The sequence below is a fragment of the Epinephelus fuscoguttatus genome, linkage group LG18 (genome assembly GCF_011397635.1).
Source record: "Epinephelus fuscoguttatus linkage group LG18, E.fuscoguttatus.final_Chr_v1".
Lineage (NCBI taxonomy): Eukaryota > Metazoa > Chordata > Actinopteri > Perciformes > Serranidae > Epinephelus > Epinephelus fuscoguttatus.
This window is the reverse complement of record NC_064769.1, coordinates 5,835,738-5,858,158: the sequence shown is the minus strand read 5'-3', so window position 1 is coordinate 5,858,158 and position 22,421 is coordinate 5,835,738. Positions and strand designations below refer to the sequence as shown.

Here is a 22,421-nt window from a genome sequence, read left to right as displayed (position 1 = left end):
GGTTGGATTGGCCACAGGAAGGACAGTAACAGACTACACAGACAGTCAGTACTGCGGAAAAAAATCACTGGTGCCAGCTACCCCCCATTCAGGACTTAAAACACATTAAGAAATGGACAGGTAACATCACTGCAAAGCCTTCACACCCTGCACACAACCTGTTCCACCTTCTCTCCTCTGGTGGGTGCTACAGAGCACTGTACACCAAAACAACCAGACAGAAGAACAGTTTCTTCCCACAGGCACTGTGGTGAGCACTTATTTATTTGTTTAGTTATCTATTCATTTGGATCCCCATTAGTCACTACCAAGGTAGCAGCTACTCTTCCTAGGGTCCATACAAGCAAAAAATACATCATAGAGTAAAACAAATATGTAATTAAAAATTAAAAGCAAAAAGAAACAACAACCAAAATAAAAAACAAGAAAATTACAAAACAGGAAATTTAAAAAATGAAACAAAACAAAACAAAAACAAACAGACAAGACCAAGAGATTAACCACAAAATAGTCAGAAATGGTCAGAAAATGATAATGATAATAATAATAATAATAATAATAATAATAATAATAATAATAACAATAAGGATTTTACAACTCAAAGGTAATTGCAGTACTACTAAAAACAGCATATACAGTTACTGAGAGGACCAAGAGAGTTTCACATTAAGGTATTAAAAGCTCCCAGTGGTTTTTGTGCACTACTGGAAGCTTTTAATACAGCGTGTGGATCTCCTGTTTGATTCTTACCATTACACACCTATTAATCATGCTGATGAGACAAGGTTGCATGATTTAGTTATGGCAAAAGATGGATTTCTGAACATCACAAACATGGACTTAGACCCTTAGATCAACTTTCTAAGTTATTCAGAAGCAAAATTATAGCTTCTTATGCTAAAGAGGCACATTGCCCAACATGTAGCTCTTAGTAACCAAGTTATATTTCATCCACGGACATATAGATGACATTTCAATTATAAAGGTTTCCTGGAAACAACATTTCTGGCTCCACGAAATTTCCAGTAGACTGCTGTCAATATAAGCACCTACACTTGAGTTTTCAGTTTCCAGTGTTGCAGTACATAACACTGTATGTTACTATATATATATATATATATATATATATATAACCGGAGGGTCCCCTGTTCAGTCCCCATCCAGACCAAATATGGAGTGTGGACTGGTAGAGGTAGGTAGAGAGGTGTCAGCTCACCTCCTGGCCACTGCCGAGGTGCCCTTGAGCAAGGCACCGAACCCACCCCAACCTTGGTCAGGCACCCCCTCACTCTGACATTTCTCCACTTAGTGCATGTATAGGTCCTGTTTGTGCATGTGTTCGGACCTAATACAACACTTCGAGAAAGGTCATTGTGCATATTGAGTGTGTTTGTGGTGACTTGCTGAAGTCCAGTATTCAGTTTTCTCAGTCACTATCAGGTTGGTTGCTTGCATACATCAACTTTTTTCACATCACAGATACATTCTGTGAAACAACAAACACATCACAAACATGGCAGACTCATGGAGTGATAACAGTTAGTAGATAAGAATGGACACCTTCTATTCTATGAAGATTTTTTTTTTTCACAATTTCCAAATTCCTGTTAAACCAAAAATGTTGTGTTTGATGTCACAAGTTTTGAGAGAGTGTGCCATTGGCATGCTGACTGCAGGAATGTCCACCTAAACTGTTGCCCGTGAACTGAATGTTCATTTTACTTCCATAAGACGTCTCCAATGTTGCTTCCCTGAATTTGGCAGCACATTAAACCAGCCTCACAACCCCACAAGTTGGTTACAATGATGAGCTGTTGTCAGTTCAAGACCCTGGTGAGGAAGATAAGCATGCAGATGAGCTTCCCTGAGATGGTTTCTTAAGGTTTATGTAGAAATTATTTGGATGGCTGGTCTCAGACAAACTTGCGAGTGACGCATTTAACATTAAACAGTCATTTGATCCATTGTAATGTGCAGCCTTAAGTTCAGTTTTAATGTAGAACTTAAGTATGTTTCACGTTATGGTAGTTCTACTTGTATTTAAGTGATAAAACTACATTCAAAAGCCCATGGTCACATATGTTCTCTAGTGTCTTCCTCAAATAGAGTGTATTTCCACCTTGGATCTTTGGACAGGATCTCAGTCGATCTTACTGGGTGCCGTTAAACAATAATGGCAACCAGCCACGCATCATGCCGACATGAAAGGACGGCTTTTTTCATCAGTGTCTGACGCCAAAAGTCACTGACCAAGCACTGGTTTTTAATGACTCCAGAGTGAGACCAGGTCAAGTTGACAAGTTTCTGCAGTCAGCATGACTGCAGAAACTTGTGAGATCTGTGGCATTGTGTTGTGTGATCAAACTTTGATTTGTCTTTTGGTTGTGACATCCTGAGGCACGCCTGTGTAGTAATGATGCTGTTTAATCAGCATCTTGATATGCAACACCTGTGTGGATGGATTACCTTGGAAAAGGAGAAGCGCTCATTAACACAGATTTTGACAAATTTGTGGGCAACCAAAATTTGAGAGAAATATATATTTATTGAGTGCATACAAGAGTCTTTGACTTAAACCTGTGAGAAATGGGAGCAAAGAAAAAGTGTTGCACTTAAATTTTCGTTCATTATAGTTATAAATAGGCAGACAGAAAGCTAAACCAAATTCACTGACTTTTTAAGCACTAACATGTATATGTTTCTGAGCTTGTTTGGATCACTGACAAACATCTACAGAAATGTTTCATTCATTAGTGTGACAGTGAGGGAATAGTGTTTGTAAAAGGCGATGTGACCTGATTTGAGGGGTATTCTTCACTAATTATATTCAGCTTCACCAGGGAATATGTTTCCATACAGTGAGGTCACTTATTACAGCACAAGCTCTACTTTTTTCAGCTAATTGTGGTGTGTCATTTACTCTACGGAATTACCCTGAACTATAACGCGTCCCGAGTGAGACGATGTGTATCAATTAAACCTGATTATTGTTTTATACCAGAAACAAATCTTTATGTGTCTGTATAATATGACAACTCCATTAAATCGAGGAAAAAGTAATCAAAACACAACAAAAAGAAAGAAGGAGATGAGAGGAGGGAATGAGAGGAGAGGTGAGAAAGATATTTAGCTCATCACTCCATAATAATTCTCTTCTCAACAAAGTTTTTCATACATCTGGGCTTTACCTGAAACTGTGCCACAGGGCTAACAGTGTTATTATGGGAGGACCATTTTCTAATTTGTCCTCTCACTCTCCCTCCCCCCCTCTCTCTGTCTCTCTCTTCTGGATGTCTCCCCTCCCTTGTTTTCCAATTACAATAGGTCCATGAGAGAACTCTTCCCCACACACTCCGACTGCTCCATGTTAGAGTTCCACCTCCCAGTCACTCAGCTCTCCTGATTCCCAGAAGCTCTCCAGTAAAACACTTCTTACCCTGCTCTGCTGCTGCTCCACAGGCCTGCCAGGTCCGACTACAACACTGAGACACTCTGCACTAAGAACTGAAGAACAAACACCCAACGGAAGAGGTATGTCACAAATAAGCTCTCTTTCTGTCTGCTTTCAAATGTATGGGGTTACTAGCTGTTTTAATTTTAGTGGGTGCTAGGTTAGGACAGGGGTCAGCAAACGTTTTGATTTAAAAAAAAAACAAAAAAAAAACCCATTTTTGACCAAAAACAATTTTAAAAAATCTGCCCGGAGCCACAAAACATATTTGAGCCTTAAAATGAAGACAACACAGCCTATATAGTCTAAATTAGCCCATTATCATTATTAATAGTCCATTCTGAATGGACCACAAGTGACTGGTGAATGTGTCAAATTTTGTTAATTACCCACTTTATTTTGAAGTACAGTGAAATTCTGGCACAGAAAATATATATTGAAGTGTTGTTTCCTGTTATAGAGTGAGTAATTAACAGACAGCTGCTTGACTAGAGACAACAACCACTTGATGGCATGACCAAATGCAAGTATGATGCTGAATATATTAAACTGTGTGGACCTTGAACAAATGACTAAAGAGGAATCTGGACCCTGGGCTGGACCATTTGGAAACCACTGCTTTAGTTGACTCTTAATGGAAAGGAGAAAGGAAATAGAATGTACCTAAGATGATAAAAGAAGGTGAAAACATGGATATCAAAGAATCAAAGAACTCGCAGATAGTTTTAGATGTGCAATACAATGGAGGTGAATGGAATTTCCTTTGTAATGCTCACGTCGAGAAAAAAAAAATACATTAAAGAAAAACACAACTGTGACAATCTTTGAAGCAACTATTTCAAAATTTTAGTGATTAAACCAAAACTATCACCATGAATAGAGACCACCAGAGATGAGTGAGAAAATATTGGGCTGAACTGACCCTTTAGAAAAGGAGCATTTATAGCAGAGTGAAAGCTGATTGGGGGACAACATCTACAGAAAAATTGTGCTGAAATTGAAATTAATATAAGACTCCAGTCTGAGTTAGAAAATAAAGTTGGTATCCTCCAAAGTTACGGTCATTTTAGTACAAAATTCTCTTTTGTTTCCTGTTGAGCTACGATGATGGGGTACGCTCAAACTCTTAGTTGTTCTGTCTATGAATTAGTCATGTAGACAGCTACAGGTCTCATGTTTGTCCTTCACTCAAAGGAAATGAATTAAATGTATTGGCTCCTTACCAGTTTCTTTGTGAGTGAACCATTTAAGTCTTCCTTATTTCACACAGACACAGGAGCAAAAATAAGACAGTCAGAGGGAAGAGAAGAGAAACAGCTTCAGTTCATGACCTGTTCTCAACTCAGTCTGAGGCTAAAGTCAAACACACTCACACACACCACACAAAAGCTGCGTTTCAGATAGCTTAATTTTTCTTTATACTCGTAGTAGGTACTGCAGCTGGCCTTAGAAAGTACACTCTCTTGCCTGCAGTATACACACAAGAACCCTGTCCTGAACTCTGACCCTCTTGCTCACATATTCGTTACCTTAGAGATAAAAAAAAAAAAAAAACACCATTCACTGACTTTGCCAGAAACAGAGGTCAACCCTGAAAGTGCTAATGCTGTTACTTTGCAATTAATCTTTATGATTATTTTGTTCAATTACCAAATTCCTGTTCCTATTATCTATTCGACTGATAACCAGTCACATGAATGCACTGTCATTGCAGGTTCTAGCAGCTGTCAGTGAGCTGTCATCTGTCTGCGGTTCAGTGGATGTGACGTATCTTTTGCTGTGCAAAGGATTTTGGGTCAGAATAGCCAGAAAAGCATGCTGGCTTGCATACTGCAAGATGTGTCTGGATGTAGCTGGACATCCTAGTATTTTTGGCATGTTGCCTTTGACATACTATGTATAAGGACATACTAAATCTTTTTCTGGCATATTAAATAGTATGGTAGTATGAATATTGGAACATAAAGACTGGTGGTCTGTCTGGTTTGAGCGGTACAACAGGGATAGGACCCAAATGCAGACTGGTACAGTTCAAGGTTTAAATGACAAAATGGAGGTATGTATGCTAACAGAATCATAAGGCAAACAAGGGTCAAAACCAGGAAGGCAGTCTAAACAGGGAAATGTATTCTAACAGGTTAGGCAAAGAGTCATTAGTCTGTGAATCAGGCAGAAGGTCAGACAGGCTGGTACAGATTTAAGGGTAAAGGATTCAGGTCCAGGTTAAGGTTCAGGGTACAGGTTACAGGGTATAGGGTATAGGGTATAGGGTCAGATGGCTTAGAATGCAATGGTATGTAACAAAATTGGCAAGTGACTGGAGAAAAGGGGCTGGTATATGTACTGCACGGCTGATGAGGGCAATAGGTGAGCAGGTGGGCAGAGAAGGTCAGGATATGGGGTAGGCAGGAGAGGGCTTACTGCAGTGCTGATTAGGGAATGTGGAAACAGGGGAGCAGGTGAATGAGACTCAGGAGACAAGGACCAGTGGGAAGATCAGAGGGCATCTGGTTAACAGGTAGGGACAGATTTGTAGGCATAGAGAGCGAGGCCAGGCAACAAACAATATTTTTTTTTTTATCTATCATTATTGGGGGACCTTGGCACTCATGGTCACATTAACACTCTGGCCCATCTCCTAGAATTCATAATGCTGAACAAATTACTTTAAAAAAACAAAAACAAAAAAAAACATAGGAATTGTTGCTAATCAACATAGTTGCAACAATTTTTAAACTGAATGTATTGGCAAAATGTTCACTGACAAAAAATTCAGCTTGTTTTCTACCAAAATAGGCAATATTGTGATAAACTATCCACCTTTAATGACCACAACATTATTTTTTATTATTACCTTTTTATTAACAATTAACCAAAATCACAATCTTTCCCTTACCTTAGCCAAAGTGCTTTTGTTGCCTAAACCACAGACAGGAGTCTGAACACAAAGTCAGGATAGTGGTGTCACAGTCCTACATTTTCATTTTGATGTACATAAATGTAGTTTGTCATTAACTCAAAGTAACGTTGTCTCTGAACATATTCCAGGCAATGATGACATTATCACCACAACATAAACTAACCTTACTTCTAGGAGACAGGGTTGTAATACTTGTCATACATGAAATGGAACATTTCATGACTATCAGCCGATGTAGACCAAGCTTTACATCACGGTCCTGTATCTGAAGTGAATTCACTAGCCTGCTGGTCAGTCTTTACACATACTTTTTGCACTAATGAACATATTTTTGTTTACTACAGCAGGATGCAGCGAATCAGAGAAGGCATTCACATACGTACTATGAAGGCAAAGAGGAAAGTGGAGGAGATCTCCAAAGAAGATGTCCAGGCTTTCTTCAAGAAGAATGCTTTTGTGCTATTTACAGTTGGGTCAGTTATTGTAGGTATGTATGCCTCTGCATACTAAATGGAAATGTTTTAGAATTCATACAGGCTGTGTCTCCATTGCATTTACAAGACTCTGATTTGTCAATGAAATGGAGAGACAGACATATTAAATGCACAGGCCCTTGCTGTCATCCTCTCTGCAGGTATTGTTCTGGGATTCGCACTCCGCCCTTATAAGATGACCTACCGAGAAGTGAAGTACTTCTCTTTCCCTGGAGAGCTGTTAATGAGAATGCTTCAGATGCTTGTTCTCCCCTTACTGATCTCCAGTCTAATAACAGGTACAACACTTTCACACATGATGTCATACATACAACTGATCTGCTAGTGGATGTAGGATTCATTAAAATTAATTTTGTTTCATATTCTCAGAGTTTTGATTGAGTTTCTCTTTAGTAGTCTTCTATGTTAGTGTGATTGGCAAACATTGTAATTTATTTATGAGATCAGATCTTTTTTTGTTAGGCTGTTCACACAAGGGTTTAGTGCCAATATCTGATACCAGAAATGACTAGTGAATAGAATTGAGTCTAAACTTGTTAAATGGAGGCCACTTGGACTAATATCATCTGCATAGTTGTGATTGTATTTCCTAATCCAGGTAGCTAGATAGTTAACAGGAACTGTGGAGGTCAAGTTGAGGTCTGGAAGACCAAGAAAATGTTCTCAGAGAGCTGCTTGTTGGATTCTTAGAAAGGCAAATCAAAACCCCTGTTTGACTGCAAAAGACCTGCAGAAAGATTTAGCAGACTCTGGAATGGTGGTGTACTGTTTTACTGTGCAGCGACACCTGTGCAACTATGAACTCTATGGAAGAGTCATCAAACGAAAACCTTTCCTCTGTCTTCACTACAAAATTCAGCATCAGATGTTTGCAAAGGTCTGTTGACTGATTGGGTTAAAATAGAACTTTCAATATTAAGATATGTTTGGAGAAAAACAGTGCAGACTTTCATTAAAGAACACCTGTCCAACTGTTAAACACAAGGATGAATCGATCATGCTTTGGGCTGGTGTTGCAGCCGGTGGCAGAAGGAACATTTCACAGGTAGAGGGAAGAATGGATTCAGTTAAATTCCAGCAAATTTTGGGAGCAAACATCACACCATCTGTAAAAAAGCTAAAGTTGAAGGGATGATGGCTTCTACAGGACAATGATCCTAAACACACCTCAAAATCCACATTGGACTACCTCAAGAGGAACAAGCTGAAGGTTTTGTCATGGCCCTCACAGTCCCCTGACCTAAACATCATTAAAAATCTGTGGATAGATCTTAAAAGAGCAGTGCATGCAGGACGACCCAAGAATCTCACAGAACTAGAAGCCTTCTGCAGGAAGAATGAGTGAAAATCCCCCAAAACAAAAAGTGTTTAGAAGCTGTGATACTTGCCAAGGGGGGCGCTACTGAGCACTGACAATGCAGGGCACCCAAACTTTTGCTTTCGGCCCGTTTCCTTTTTTGTTATTTTGAAACAGGAAAAGAATGAAATAAAAAGTAATCTTGCTGAAATTATTGACAAAATGTGTCATCTTTAACTTCATGCCATTTGGGAATCAGTTAATCTTCTACTTAATTAACTACTCACAGTAAACAAAATTTTGACCGGGGGTGCCCAAACTTTTGCATGCCACTGTATATCAGTTGCAACTTGGGAAACAGATTAGAAATCCTTTTATCGTGCAACACATAAAATATTTTTTTCCCATCCAGATTGTCTCCAGAAGAGTCTCTGAGGATTCTGAATGTATCTTCTAAAGGTCCCTGGATATTTCTCACTCAGAAAATTAGATTCCTAGCTCTGTGACTTTCATGTATAATCATTACCTTAGAGTCACAAACTGGAGCTATGGTAACTTCTATTTGTCCAACTGTGAAATGTCTCAGATAGGTGTAATCAAATGTAAAAACTGGGCTGGGAGGGAGTGACAGCTCAGTAGAGGTGGTTCACAGGGAGGTCACAATAATCACCGAGGAGGCCAGCCTCACCCCCCAGCATGGTGATGAAGAGATTCCCACTGATTTAGGTCCAGAGAAGACTTGGTTCAAATCATTTACAGAAGGTCTTCATCCTTGTGGCCTCCAACTGCACCAGGTTGCTTGGTTTACAGCAGAGGACCTTGGATTTTTCAAGGCAGTGCCCTCTGCCACTGAGTCTGAGAAAACACAGGAGGAAGTGAAATGTTTTTGAGCTTCCACCAACAATTAGAAAAACAGAAAGAATTCAAAGTTACAGTTTATTTGTTATTCTCCTTAATGCATTTCTGGTAATATGACAGCTTTGGTCATTTAGTCATCAGTACTGACTTTAAATGCTCTGTTTCAGTATCCGAGGTACAAGTGACATTTGGCTCCAAATACTGCAATACCCCTCAAGCGTTTTTAGAAGTGCTTTTGACATCCGTCACATTCGTGTGTCTGACGGAAGATACACTTGCATTTTACTACATGCATCAGTCCAAACTGACTCTGTGAGACATTCATTTCTTTTATGCTTCAAGTCTATTTTTGTCACATTTGGTGAAGCATAATCTGTACAGAAAGTTGTTTAAAACACAAAACATCCTGCTGTACGTGTGTTTTAAACTCATGAAGTCAGTGGTATATGGTAGTTAGAGTGGGCCCCAGTGCACACTATTATGATGGGCCCTTAGCCCTCAGCTATAGTATATTTTATAGTATCATCACTTCATCAAATACAGACTTGGCATTGGACAACAACAACAACATGCATATAACCAATCATCACAGCAAATCTGTGTATGAGAAAAATACCAGGTAAGATAAGAAATAATTCATTAAATGGATTTTTAAATAGTTTATGTAAAATTAACATTGTCATAGATTTCTACTGATTATTTCACAAAAGAAAAAATAAAAGACATATTGATGGAGATGGGTTTGGATACTTGAGGGCATATATAGTAGATAACAGCATTTGTATTTTAACCTGTGTTCTTCTGTGAGAGCAGGCCCTCCAACCATTCTCCCTCCCAGTCTGTCTCTGAGCTTGTCTGTTTCACCACAGGTAGATTCCCCTCACTTACAACAGTGGGTGGGGAAATGAAATCGTTGTATCAGTACAAAACTGTCGATTTATTCCCATGGAGCCGACATGAATTGGAGCCGACATGAATTTTGGTTCAGTAAAATTCTGCTATCTGCCTGGGGAAGGCCGGATTAGCCAGCCACTGTCCTCTCAGCTCCCTAGGGGCTTTCATACCCCCCACATCTTGCTTACATCTCGCTTCTTGTGGGGATTGTCAGTTAGTCTCTGTTTAGTTGTTAAAGAGAAAAAGCCAGTGTGAGGTGGGACTCAGAGCCTTTCATGACACTTTATAATTCAGGAATAAATTCATGAATAAAACACTGCACTGTAGTAGCTAAATGTATTGAAAATTGACCCAGAATTAGTAAGTGAACTAATAAAGCTGCAGACTATGTTAAAGTATCGGATTTCTACAAAATATTTGGGTTCAGTTCATTTGGGTTGATTTACTGAGCTGCTGTTTCTATTGAAATGCATCTTGGGAATCGTAGTTTTTTCTGTCGTTACATTTTTCACATTGTTTCAAAGAACTTTTGACCACACATTGTCCATCCAGATCTTGGAAACTGCAAGTCACCTACCACTGACTTTGCAAACATCCAGAGCCCTAGACACGTGAAAAACACGTTCCACTCTTCCCCATATTATCCATCAGGCCTGTGTGGAAGATATTTAACAGTCAGTTAGATGTAAACAGTTGATCAACTGAGGCGGCAGTAGCATTTTTCATTATTGTCTATGTAATATGTTAAAAAATTAGACAAGATCTGGATGGAGTGAGACCTCCTACCAGGTCTTCAAGAGAGAGGATTTTGGGTTTTTTTTAACATGGTATCTGTGAATAACTTTCGTCTTTCCAATTGGCTGGGGAGTAGGTGACTGACTACTCTCAGGTTGAAAATCCTTCTTGTGTAGCATCTCACACCACCTGCATGCTCTTTCCTCATCCCTTGCAGTGCAGTATAGTTCTTCAAAGGGCACTATAGTGCAACACAACAAATTTTGCTTCAGTATCTAATATCATAACTTACATTAACCTTCATTTATGTCATAACCAGCAAAATCTTCACCAACAATTTGTGAACGCTCTTTCTTGACAACTGCCATTGTTTGGAAGCATAATCCACTGCAAAGTGTTCATTTCAAGATAGCAATAGAATATGTGGAAACAACCACCTGACCCACTGTTACATAATGAATTCATAATCCACTTACTGATTATGACTAAACATGCTGGTCAGAAAACTGACTGGACTCTTGTTTGTAAAGAATATTTGTTAAGTGTTTTACTCAGATATCAACTGTGTTTCCACCCTCTGCCCATTAGGAATGGCAGCTTTGGACAGCAAAGCCTCAGGAAAGATGGGCATGAGAGCCGTGATTTACTACATGACCACGACCTTCATTGCAGTCTTCATTGGTATCATAATCGTCCTCATCATCCACCCAGGAAAAGGATCCAAAGATGAGTTTGGAAAGCAGCAGAAGATAGAGCAAGTCAGTCCTGCTGATGCCTTCTTAGATCTAATCAGGTAGCCTGTATATAAGAACAATTATATTCACAAGGCTCGAGTGGAACCAGCCATCATCTCTTAATCACTGTGTTATTTCTCATTTCAGAAATATGTTTCCACCAAACTTGGTCCAAGCCTGCACACAGCAGGTGAGCTTTACTATGAATAATCATCAAATCTGTAGTACTTTGTGTCCATGAAGTCTTAAAACAGGTAATCTGGTGATAAGCAGCCCCTGAAGTGTTAATTTTACCCCACAAAATAACAGATAGGATGGTGACGAGGCCAAGGGTTGAATACTTCAATAGGCCTGACACTTTTGGCCCTAGACTGAACCCACCTGATTCATGTAGGCCCCAGCCCAGCTAAGGCCTGACAGTTCAAAACATTTTTCAGCCTGAACCCAACTTGAACCCAAAGCCAATGTATAGGTTTCCATAGCTCTTTTTTGTCTTCCTAGCTAAAGAGACCAAAACCATTTTAGTACCAGGCTGTAAACATGTATTTCTGCTGTAAAGCTGGGCATTTTAATGCAGGAGTCTATGGGGATTGACTGGCCTCTGGAGCCAGCCTCAAGTGGCCATTCAAGGAACTGCAGTTTTTGGCACTTCAATGTTGGCTTCATTATGTTAGCTCTGAAAGTTGCCGCTTGGGCTCCACCAACTTCTCTTTCTCTACTAAAGGTTCCACTGTGTTTACCAGCTAGTCTCTGACAGTCTCTGTCTGCTGTTTGGTGCTGAGCAGGTAGTGCACAGTGGGTTTACCAGAGACAAAATTATCAAGAATAGACAAAACCCTTTGATTGAGCTAAGCAACCTGCAAAGTTTCTGACAACAAGTGACCCCTTTATCAATATACATAGTCATTTGATCCATTTGCTGATATAAGAACACTGATTAGTGATTCTGATAAGTTTCCCTCTGGCCGTCATTCTTGGTGCTAAATAAAGAGAGTCAAACGTTTGCATATGATCAGTGATCACTAAGTAATCTCAAAGAAAACAGCCAGTATTGCACTAATTTAACTGCAAAACTATACATACAAAAGAGAACATATAGAGGTAGCTGGGCTCAATCACCATTTGTGCTCACAAATGAGTTAACGTGTTTGATGTAGCGTCACCATAAAAATGATTCGGCATATGAGCTGGGCTTTTTTTTTCACAATACACCATATTCAGACGGTCCCCAAGGGTGAGCCAGGAGGACATGAAACAGTAATTTAAGCATAATCACCTGATTCTCAAGGTTGCCTCAGTGCAGTGTTTTATTTCCCCTCTATCAAACTCCAGTGAAATAACCGCCATCCTTTACTCCTCTCATTCTCCAGTTCAAAACCAAATATGGAAAGCGAGCAGTCCATGTGACAGTGACAGTGAATGACACCCTCTTCAACTCCACCAATGGCACCCAGGAGGTCATGGAGATCACCCGGGAGGAAGTGGTCCCAGTCCCGGGTCAGGTGAATGGGGTCAATGCCCTTGGGCTGGTGGTCTTTTCCATGTGCTTTGGTCTGATAATTGGCAACATGAAGGAGCAGGGCCAGCTCCTAAGGGATTTCTTCGACAGCCTCAATGAAGCTATCATGCGCCTGGTTGCCATCATCATGTGGTAAGACTGCACTTTTAGTGAGCAGTGTTTCCTGATGAGCAAATGTTAACCATCACACTTATCTTTAATAACTCGCTGTTCCTCTCCTCCCCCCAGGTATGCTCCTATTGGTATTCTGTTCCTGATTGCAGGGAAGATCGTGGAGATGGATGATCTGACACAGATGGGCGGCCAGTTGGGCATGTATACCATCACAGTTATCATTGGCTTACTGATCCATGGAGTTCTTATTCTTCCAACTCTGTATTTTGTCATCACTCGGCAAAATCCCTTTATCTTCATCGCTGGGCTCCTGCAAGCTCTGGTCACAGCCCTGGGGACCTCCTCCAGGTGAGTCATTTACAACGCTATCACACTTCAACAAATGAATCCCAACTATTCCCTAAATCAAACAGCTTTTTGGGAACTACGCTTGTTTATGGCCAAACCCGCAGCTAGTTATTAGTACAAAAACTGGGAGCAGGTGGAAGTAGCTATATTAGTTCTCTGAACTACATCAAACCTGCTTGCTAGAAGTAATTGTGAAACAGCAACCGCTAAAAAATGTTTGCTGATTAGACAGAGGCTCTGGTTGTTGCTTCAGAAAAGGTTGTCCCCCTCATTATGCAAAGTATAAGGCCTCCTCCCTCTGCTGCTCACTCAAACCTGCGTAATTTAAGGGCCATATTTGATCAGTCTACATCATTTGATACCTATGTCAAATACCGCATGGACTTTAAAATTCTGCTCCTCACTTTCAAGGCCATCCATAACCTTGCTCCCCCATACCTCTCTGACCACCTCCACATCAACACTCCCTCCCAGACACTCAGGTCGGCCTCTTCCATGAGCCTCATTGTGCCCTCTGCCCATCTGTCCACCATGGGGTCCAGAGCCTCAGTGACTCAGTGCTTTGTCTGCACAGCGTTTGTTTTCATCTCTTTACCTCCACACGTCAGTGGTTAGTTGCTGTACAAGAGGACACAGCAGTGGCATGGCCAGATCACAGTCAGGTGTGCTCTGCCAAGTGTGTTGGGAGTGTGCCAAATGCACTTTTGGTAATTTTGTGGCCAGGCTCCCCTTGCTGCATCTGTGGCATACTTGAGCACAGAGTGTGAGGGTTTAGGGCTGCCCCACTGTCAAATTGTAATGTGCATGAAGACTCTCTAACAGACATTTTGAGCCCTTTATGCACCCTCTCCATAAGTTCACATTTCTGTGGACTTTGCCTGAGGGAATGACCCACAGTTCTTAGTGTTGTGATGTTAAAACACAGGGTTACCAGGGGAAGCCCAGAAGCATTAAAAAAAATGCTATGCATTGTTATGCAGGTTATGCAAGGACATCAGTGTACAGTAGTGTTCAGCCTGGCATATTGCATGCAATTTAATTAATACAGAGACCAAATATAAACACTAAGGATTTAAGATCCATAAGGTCCATAATAAATGCAAGCATAGACTATATTATGCAACTAGTTCATATATATAGCAGTATATATATATATATATACCAGTTTTTAAAATTGTGCTTAATGATTCTGTTTCGACAAAAATGAATAAATTCATTATTTAACAATACCTCTCGTTCACTCTGTAAGATAAGAGCCTGGAAGAAGTTTAAATCAGGGACTGCCCCCTGAGGTGCCTTAGCGGTGAAAAAAAAAATTAAAACGTAAAAAAACCAGTGGTGGCACGCTGTTGCAGTGGTTAGCATTGCCACTCTACAGCATGAGGGTTCCTGGTTAGAACCTGGGGTGGGGGGTTCAAAACCCCTGGGTGAGGGAGCCCTTCTGTGCAGTTTACTTGCTCTCCCTGTGTCAGCATGGGTTTTCTCTGGGTTCTCTGGTTTCCTCCCACAGTCCACAGACATATAGGTTAAATGGTGACTCTAAATTGGTCGTAGGTGTGAATGTGAGCGTGAATTGTTGTCTGACTCTGTGTCTGTGACAGTCCAGTGACCTGTCCAGGGTGTATCCCGCCTCTCACCCAATGTCATCTGGAATAGGCCCTAGCCCCCTGCAACCCTGAACAGGATAAGCGGTTATAGAAAATGAATGAAAATAAAAAGTCCCAAACCCACAATTGAACAGTGTCCTAGAAGTAACCTGGTATGTCATCACAAAGTGCTGTCCCATTCCTGTTTGTATCATTTTGAGATCTTGCAGCCTTTCACACTTATGCACTTAGCGTACCATGTGATGTTAGTTAAATTGAGAGTTTAAGGTTCAGGGTTTAGGCCTCGGGTGGACATTTAGATTGGGCCACAGACAGTTTGTGAATCCTGCTGAGAGATTTTTCCTCAGAGGACACTTACTGTTGTCTGGGATTTGGGATGGGAATTATTTTTAAACTTTATTTTTGAATCCCAAAAATGTTTTATCACAACATGTTGCTCATCTTAAGACTTATAGAGCGAGAAGTTTTAAGTCACAATTTTTTGTGGAGCTGTATGAAGTGTTTGTAAAGTGTAAGCTTCCAACATGCCTGCTGATGTGCAGAAGAAACTGTGTTGAATAATTCATCAAAACAACAAGTTTGATGTACACATAAGCACAGCTTTACGTTGCCTAGTTGGCAAAATGGCATCAAAATCAGGATTATCATGTTATAAAATAAAGTAAAATATAAACTAAATTTCGCATATTAAGAAACTTATTCATGTTTGCAAATTCATCTCATTTGAGACTACTGATGACTACTGATTTCACACTTTGCCACTTTCAACTTTTAAAGTGAGCTCAGGGTGATTAATCAACATCATTTAGGTTATTAATTCTGAAGGTTGGAAAGTATGGCATATTTATTATCACTGATCAGGATTATTGACTTGGCTTTCATTCTAAAATGCTTTAAAGCTATGAATTTTGATTATTATGAACTTTTAAAAACTTCCTGTTCCTTGAACGTTCTTTGGGTTGAGAAAGGGTAACCCTGAACCTTGAGGTGGGTAATGTCACTGAAGACCCACTTATAAAATGCACTGACTTCACTGATACTAAACCTAATTGAAAAGTTGAGAGCCGTGTTGAAGCAGGTATCCAAATAAGGAATATAGTTAGGGGAGAGCCCCACACGTTGGGGAAGACAGAGAAAGAGTTACTTTAAAAGATTAGTTTTTGTCAGCCAGATCAATTTTTTCAAGATTCTTGCAGAATTTTGGTTTTGTATTTATATAGCCAAATCATGTAGTGGTTTTCAGGTAGCTTATGTATCAGTTAATCTTACTCCCTTACCCTGGGTTTTCAGCAAACCTGGCAACACATACATACATACAGAATATCTTCGACAGCTTTGCAGTTGCTGGAAGCAGTTTGAATTAAGTTGAGCTTCACATGTGCCAGACAAGAAAAAAATTTTTCTTCTCATCTGAATGTGAGTTTGATGTGAACTATATTAGAGGTGTTCAGTACAAGCAAATCTTTAAGACTAACAGATTAATTCAAAAAGAATGGACTGCAGCTGCTGAATTGTGCACTTAAAAATGCGTAACTTGCAACCATTATCTGCCCCATCTTATGCTCTGACTCACAAAAGATATAGCTCTAATGATATTACAGCGCAAACACACATTAGGCAAAGAACACAGCAGGCAGAACAATGACAAAGTGCAAAATAAAGCTGACATTTTCAGACTGCCAGCTACAGATCCTGAAGACAAGGTGCAGAGGCATGCCTGGCATGCTGATGCCTTCGCCTAGCTACAATCACTGCTGCCATGATCACTGGAAAATCTGGGTGGGACACCCCTTATAATGCTGTCAGTTACCACCAACTCTCTGATGCTAATAATTTCACTAAAATGGCATGTGGCTATTAGTGTTGACCTTTGTGAATTGAACTATTTTTGCAGTGATCATAGCGTAGACATTTGCTCATAGCATAGAAAGGGGCCAATTTTATGGCAAATATTTGCATATTACCTCATTTAAATACATGCAAATTGCACAGGAGCACTTAGACGTTATTTACTTGGCAGTACAACAAGGGGTGTATTTAACGTGTATTGAACCCTTTGCAGGTGCTTTGAGAACTACATGGTTTCTTTCTATCTTATTTGCACAGGATTATCAGCTGCAAAATCTTTTTGTGAATTCCCCCCTTAATCATTAAACAGAACTGACTCTACTGAATTATTATCAATGACTGAAAGCACTGCTTGCAGCTCAGCTATGATGCACATTACATTACTTCCTGCTCAGTAAAAGGCCTTCAAAGCTACAGAAAAGGTGATGAGGTTATAACTCTGCTGCACATTAGATGGTCACCGAGCCGTCATGTACAGTACTGCTGAGTACTGTACATGACTTTACAGACAACAGTGCTCTCAGTCACCAGCGAGGAGCTCCACTGCTAAAAGCCGTAGATTCAGTCAGTGACAATCCTGATTCAGTCCATTCAGTTTAGAGATTTGATATCAAAAATACATTTGTTCATGTGGTGATTCTCTAGACTGTGATATGAGTCCTTCCTTCCTTCCTGTACATGCTGAAGTGCATTTGAGTAAGATTCAATTGCTTAGCTTTGAACAAAAGTGAAATTAAAAAGTCACTGACTACAAACCTTTAGGACTGAACTTAACCAGCCAATCAAAACATGATTCATAATTTCCACCACTGAAGCATGCTTCCCAATATCTAAGGCTTTTTCTTTGAACTGTTTCTTAACCAATCTCAGAGCCCATCGGCTATTGGTCTGACAATGATTTAGCCTCTGGGGTGCAATGACCAATATTCTGGGGGTTCCAGTGTAGCCAGAGGATCTCTGGATGACAGATATCTAGGTCAAAACTTCCTCTACTGTGCACCAGTCATTGTTTATAGTCTGGTTAGCAACTTGAGTGGTGAGAATAGAGTTTTGGCTAATAACTATAAACAGATCACCAAAAAAAGCCAATAAAAATCTTAACTGTCATCAGAAGACAGCCAATGGGCTCTCCACATGACCAACCAACCAAAGGTCATCCAAACATGATGCTTCTCGGTCTACAAATGGACTAGAAAGCAGAACACTTACAATACCCAAACCCTGTCCTTTTGCCTACAGATTCTGCATTTATATGCAGATACCTGTTTATAGAGATGTTTTTTTTTTAACCTGTTTTCATTCTTTCATTTCTCAGCTCAGCCACCCTCCCTGTCACATTTAAATGTCTGGAGGAGAACAACAAGATTGACAAGCGGATCACCCGCTTTGTGCTGCCTGTGGGAGCCACCATCAACATGGACGGAACAGCTCTATATGAGGCACTGGCAGCCATCTTCATTGCCCAGGTCAACAATATGGAGATGAACTTTGGTCAGATCATTACCATCAGGTACAAATTAACAAAAGAGAATAGCTTATGTGTAGCTTATACTGTTATCAGTAAGAAAAATCCCGGCAGTAACATTGTTTGATCTGTGTATGCGTCTCTTTAATCAAGTATCACAGCAACTGCAGCCAGTATTGGAGCTGCTGGCATCCCTCAGGCAGGCCTGGTTACCATGGTTATTGTACTGACCTCTGTCGGACTTCCTACTGATGACATCACTCTCATCATTGCGGTTGATTGGTTTCTGTGAGTAGCTTCCTGGATCATGAACATGTCAACAATAATCCAACCTCCATTCAAACACACGTGTGTCTGTGTGTGACATGCTGCTCTGTAAAGTACTGTAACTTTACAGCCCTGCATGAATCATCTGTGTCATCTTAAAGGTCAAAAGCAGATCTGTATCTACTACAGCCTAGTGACACACTTCCCCTCACTCCCTGGAGTCTCGTTCTACATCTTCTTTATTGTATTGAATATTTTTTTGCGATGGGTTTTAACATAGAAACATAATTAGGTTTCCCAAATTAATCATTTCAATTAGAATACCCTTCCCAGAAAGTACTCCGCTAACTGGGGTAATAAGAAAAACCCTTCTCTCTTTTAACTAGGATGGACCAAATATGAATGTCTGTCAAACCTTCCTGCATAGAGACAGGCCCTGCTCACACTGAACAGAAGAAAGTACAGTGTTTAATGAATAAAAGCCTGTATGTTCTAAAGCTGAAGTGTGTTTTATAACCAGACTGAAACAGGCTTATTTTAGAAAATTATGTTTCATGAAGGAGGATTAAAGAAGTCTGGCCTAAGTTACCATAGAAACTTCCCTCCAGATTAGCCTCGTCCAGTCAGGCTATTTGTTTAAGCTTAGCTTCACTTCAGCCATAACAAGTTATGAAATCAGCCTGCTTGGGGTTTTTTTCTACCTAGGAATTTCTCACTGCAAATAGTTAGACTTTTTTCTCCAACTATTAGAGAACTATTTCTTGGCTGGGTGATCATAGAGAGTGGGGAGATGTGATATCATTTGAGTATGTGGATAACGGGACACATTTATAGGCAGTTTGTCCTCAAAAACATTCATAGTTGCACTCTTTTGTTCATATCCAAAGTTACTGATGCTGTCAGAAAAATGTCACAATCACATAAAAATACTTCAGATGTTAAGTTATCAGCAGTTATCACTCACATTAAAACTCTGAAGGCCTGAATTTAAAATTTGAAATGCAGTAAAAGATTCACTACTGACAAAAGTTTTGTGAGTATTTTACCTCATCTCAGTTGCACACAACTAAATTGAAAAAAATAGAATTACTGCCTCATGGTTGTATGCCTCTGTGCACCAGTCAAGTCACACTTACAGTTTACATTCATGTCTGTGGAAACATTGATGCTTCACACACATCTTCTCCCCAGCAGCACAGAAGATCTTTGCAATCAGCACAGTTTTCAGATTAGTGTCACCAGTTCAGTATCTGACCACGTCTCCCCTTCTGGTTCTGAGATATGACAGTAAATAGAGGGTAGAAAAGTGATTTGAGCAGAATATTGTCATATTGCCATGTCACCGTGAAATTGACCTTTGACCTTTTTGGATATAAAATGTCACCATTTTATCCAATTATTATCTCCTTTTTTTGAGAGTTTGTCACAATTGGCATGCATAAATTCATTGGCCAAAAATATGTCTTGTGAAGTCACAGTGACCTCTGAACACCAAATACTAGTCACTTAATTCTTGAGTCCAAGGGGATGTTTGCGCCGAATTTGACGAAATTCCCTCAAGGCGTTTTTGAGATATTGTGTTCATGAGAATGAGATGGACGCAAGGTCACAGTGACCTGTGACCACCAAATTCTGATCATTTCATTGCTGAATCCAGGTAAACATGTGTACCAAATGTGAAGAAGTTCCCTAAGGCTGTTCATGAGATATGGCATTCACAAGAATAAGACTAGGTCACAGTGACCTTGACCTTTGATCTACAAAACAACAAAAATTTAATCAGTTCATTGTTGAGTCCAAATAGACAGTTGGGCAAAATTTGAAAAGAAAAAAAAATCCCTCAAGGCGTGCTTGCTATTTAGTGTTCTTGAGAATAGATTGGATGGACAGACAACCTGAAAACATGATGCCTCCGACCACGGCTATCACTGGCACAAAGACATAAAAAAAATAATAATAACGCTGTCCTCAATTATAGTGTACCCAACATGTTTTCCTACTTTTCCCTCTTTGTTTATGCTGGGGTGTAGGGACCGTCTGCGTACCACAACCAATGTTTTGGGGGACTCAATCGGAGCCGGCATCGTGGAGTTCCTGTCTCGACACGAGCTCCGCTGCAAAGACGTGGAAATGGGAAACTCCGTGCTGGAGGAGAGGGAGAGGAAGAAACCCTACAAGCTCATCTCCCAGGATAGTGATTTTGAAAATGACAAACGAGCTCACAGTGAATCAAACATGTAGTTCAGCTCTCAACATCTGCTACACCCGTTCACATGCATAAAAACTTACAGCTGGTTCTGTTTTGGGGAGTAGGGACCTAATTGTCAGATGTTAATATTATTTCACATGTTTGATTTGTTAACATTCCTTAAGTAGCCTATTATGTTCTAGAAGTGAATTTCTTACATTCCCCTTTCATCCAAAATAACATTGACGTCTGTTATAAATGCATCTGTCATTTGTTTTACATAGGACTGGTAGTTTGTTTTGTATGTTTACTACTTTAATGAATATTTGAATATATTACCATCATGTGGATGTTGAGATGAGAGTATATGTTTAGCTAGGTACTGGATGGAGGATTTAAACTCTGCAGTGAAAGCGATGTTTTAAACTAAACCATGGAGTGATTGCTTTTGAAGATAATATATGAAGAAGAATTATATATTCTGAATTTTATCATTTTGTCACCAGACATAACTCAAAATAAATTAAAAATGTATCTATATTGTCCCAACATTATCTGGTTAATATTGTGGTTATTACAGGTTATTACAAGCATTTTGTGATTTTATGTTTCAGTGGTACAGACTTACAGATTCTATCACACACCTAGAATTGCAAATGCATGTGTGTGCACATTTTGACTGTGAATGATTTGCTGATTTTTTTTCCCTTTTTTTTTTAACCAATGTTGCTCATTTAATGACTAAAGCCTGTATGAGACAAGTGAAACTGTTGAGTGGTTAAAACATGTTAAAGCCTCTGATTTTGATATGAATGTGTGAAACAGATATTTAAGTCTTGACTGAAATTCAACAACTTTTGGTGAAAACTGTTGTCTTGGTTTTTGTTTATTCAGTGAAATAAATAGAAAAAAACCCTCTCCTGCCTGCCGTCTTTTTATTTAAAATGTCAGGGATCATTTCAGTAGTTTAAATCAACAAAGCCTATTTCCTATATTTTGCTCAGACAGTATAAGTGTTGGGCAAGTTACTCTCAAAATTGAATGTATCACACATTACAAGTTACCTTCATTTGAAAGTAATAAGTTACTTTGACCAAAATTAACTAATGTTAATTTTAAATAGATGAGGGTCATGTTGTTTCACAGCAGGTAATGAAAGCACAGAAGTTGCAATTTACAGTTCATTTGAAATTCATGCCATTCATGCATTCACATACAGTGGTTACCACTTTGTATTAAAATCCCCTAATAATAGTGTGATGATATGGAACAATTAAGTAATGTGAATAGTCACCCCCTGAGGGTTGGGTTGCAGAAGGTGTAAATTGAACATTTCAAACACAATAAAAATTTAAAATATTATACTATACTATATATGTGTGTGTGTGTGTGTGTGTGTGTGTGTGTGTGTGTGTGTGTGTGTGTGTGTGTGTGTGTGTGTGTGTGTGTGTGTGTGTGTGTGTGTGTGTGTGTATGTATAGCCTACTTAAACTTCTGTGTTACATGTTTTAAACCGGATAATAAAGCTAGAAAGACAGAAAGTCCAGAAAAAGGCTATGCCAAAGGAAGACACACCTGCATGGTGAAAAAGATGCAAAGCAACATAAAGAATATTAGGCTATATTCTACATCTAAACTTTCTAAACTTTTTTTTACAGAAAATATTATATATTCAGATGTAA

General features: G+C 39.6%; 1 protein-coding gene across 1 annotated transcript; it reads left to right on the top strand.

Moving 5' to 3' along the window:
• Positions 1–3,301: 3,301 nt before the first annotated feature.
• On the top strand, positions 3,302–21,649 carry LOC125905819 (excitatory amino acid transporter 1-like). Its single transcript, XM_049604061.1, has 10 exons — positions 3,302–3,531; positions 6,716–6,858; positions 7,006–7,143; positions 11,238–11,442; positions 11,531–11,573; positions 12,754–13,034; positions 13,131–13,364; positions 18,135–18,329; positions 18,438–18,572; positions 20,582–21,649. The coding sequence occupies exons 2-10, from the start codon at positions 6,720–6,722 to the stop codon at positions 20,790–20,792; spliced, it is 1,581 nt and encodes a 526-aa protein (XP_049460018.1). The 5' UTR covers positions 3,302–3,531; positions 6,716–6,719; the 3' UTR covers positions 20,793–21,649.
• Positions 21,650–22,421: the final 772 nt, after the last annotated feature.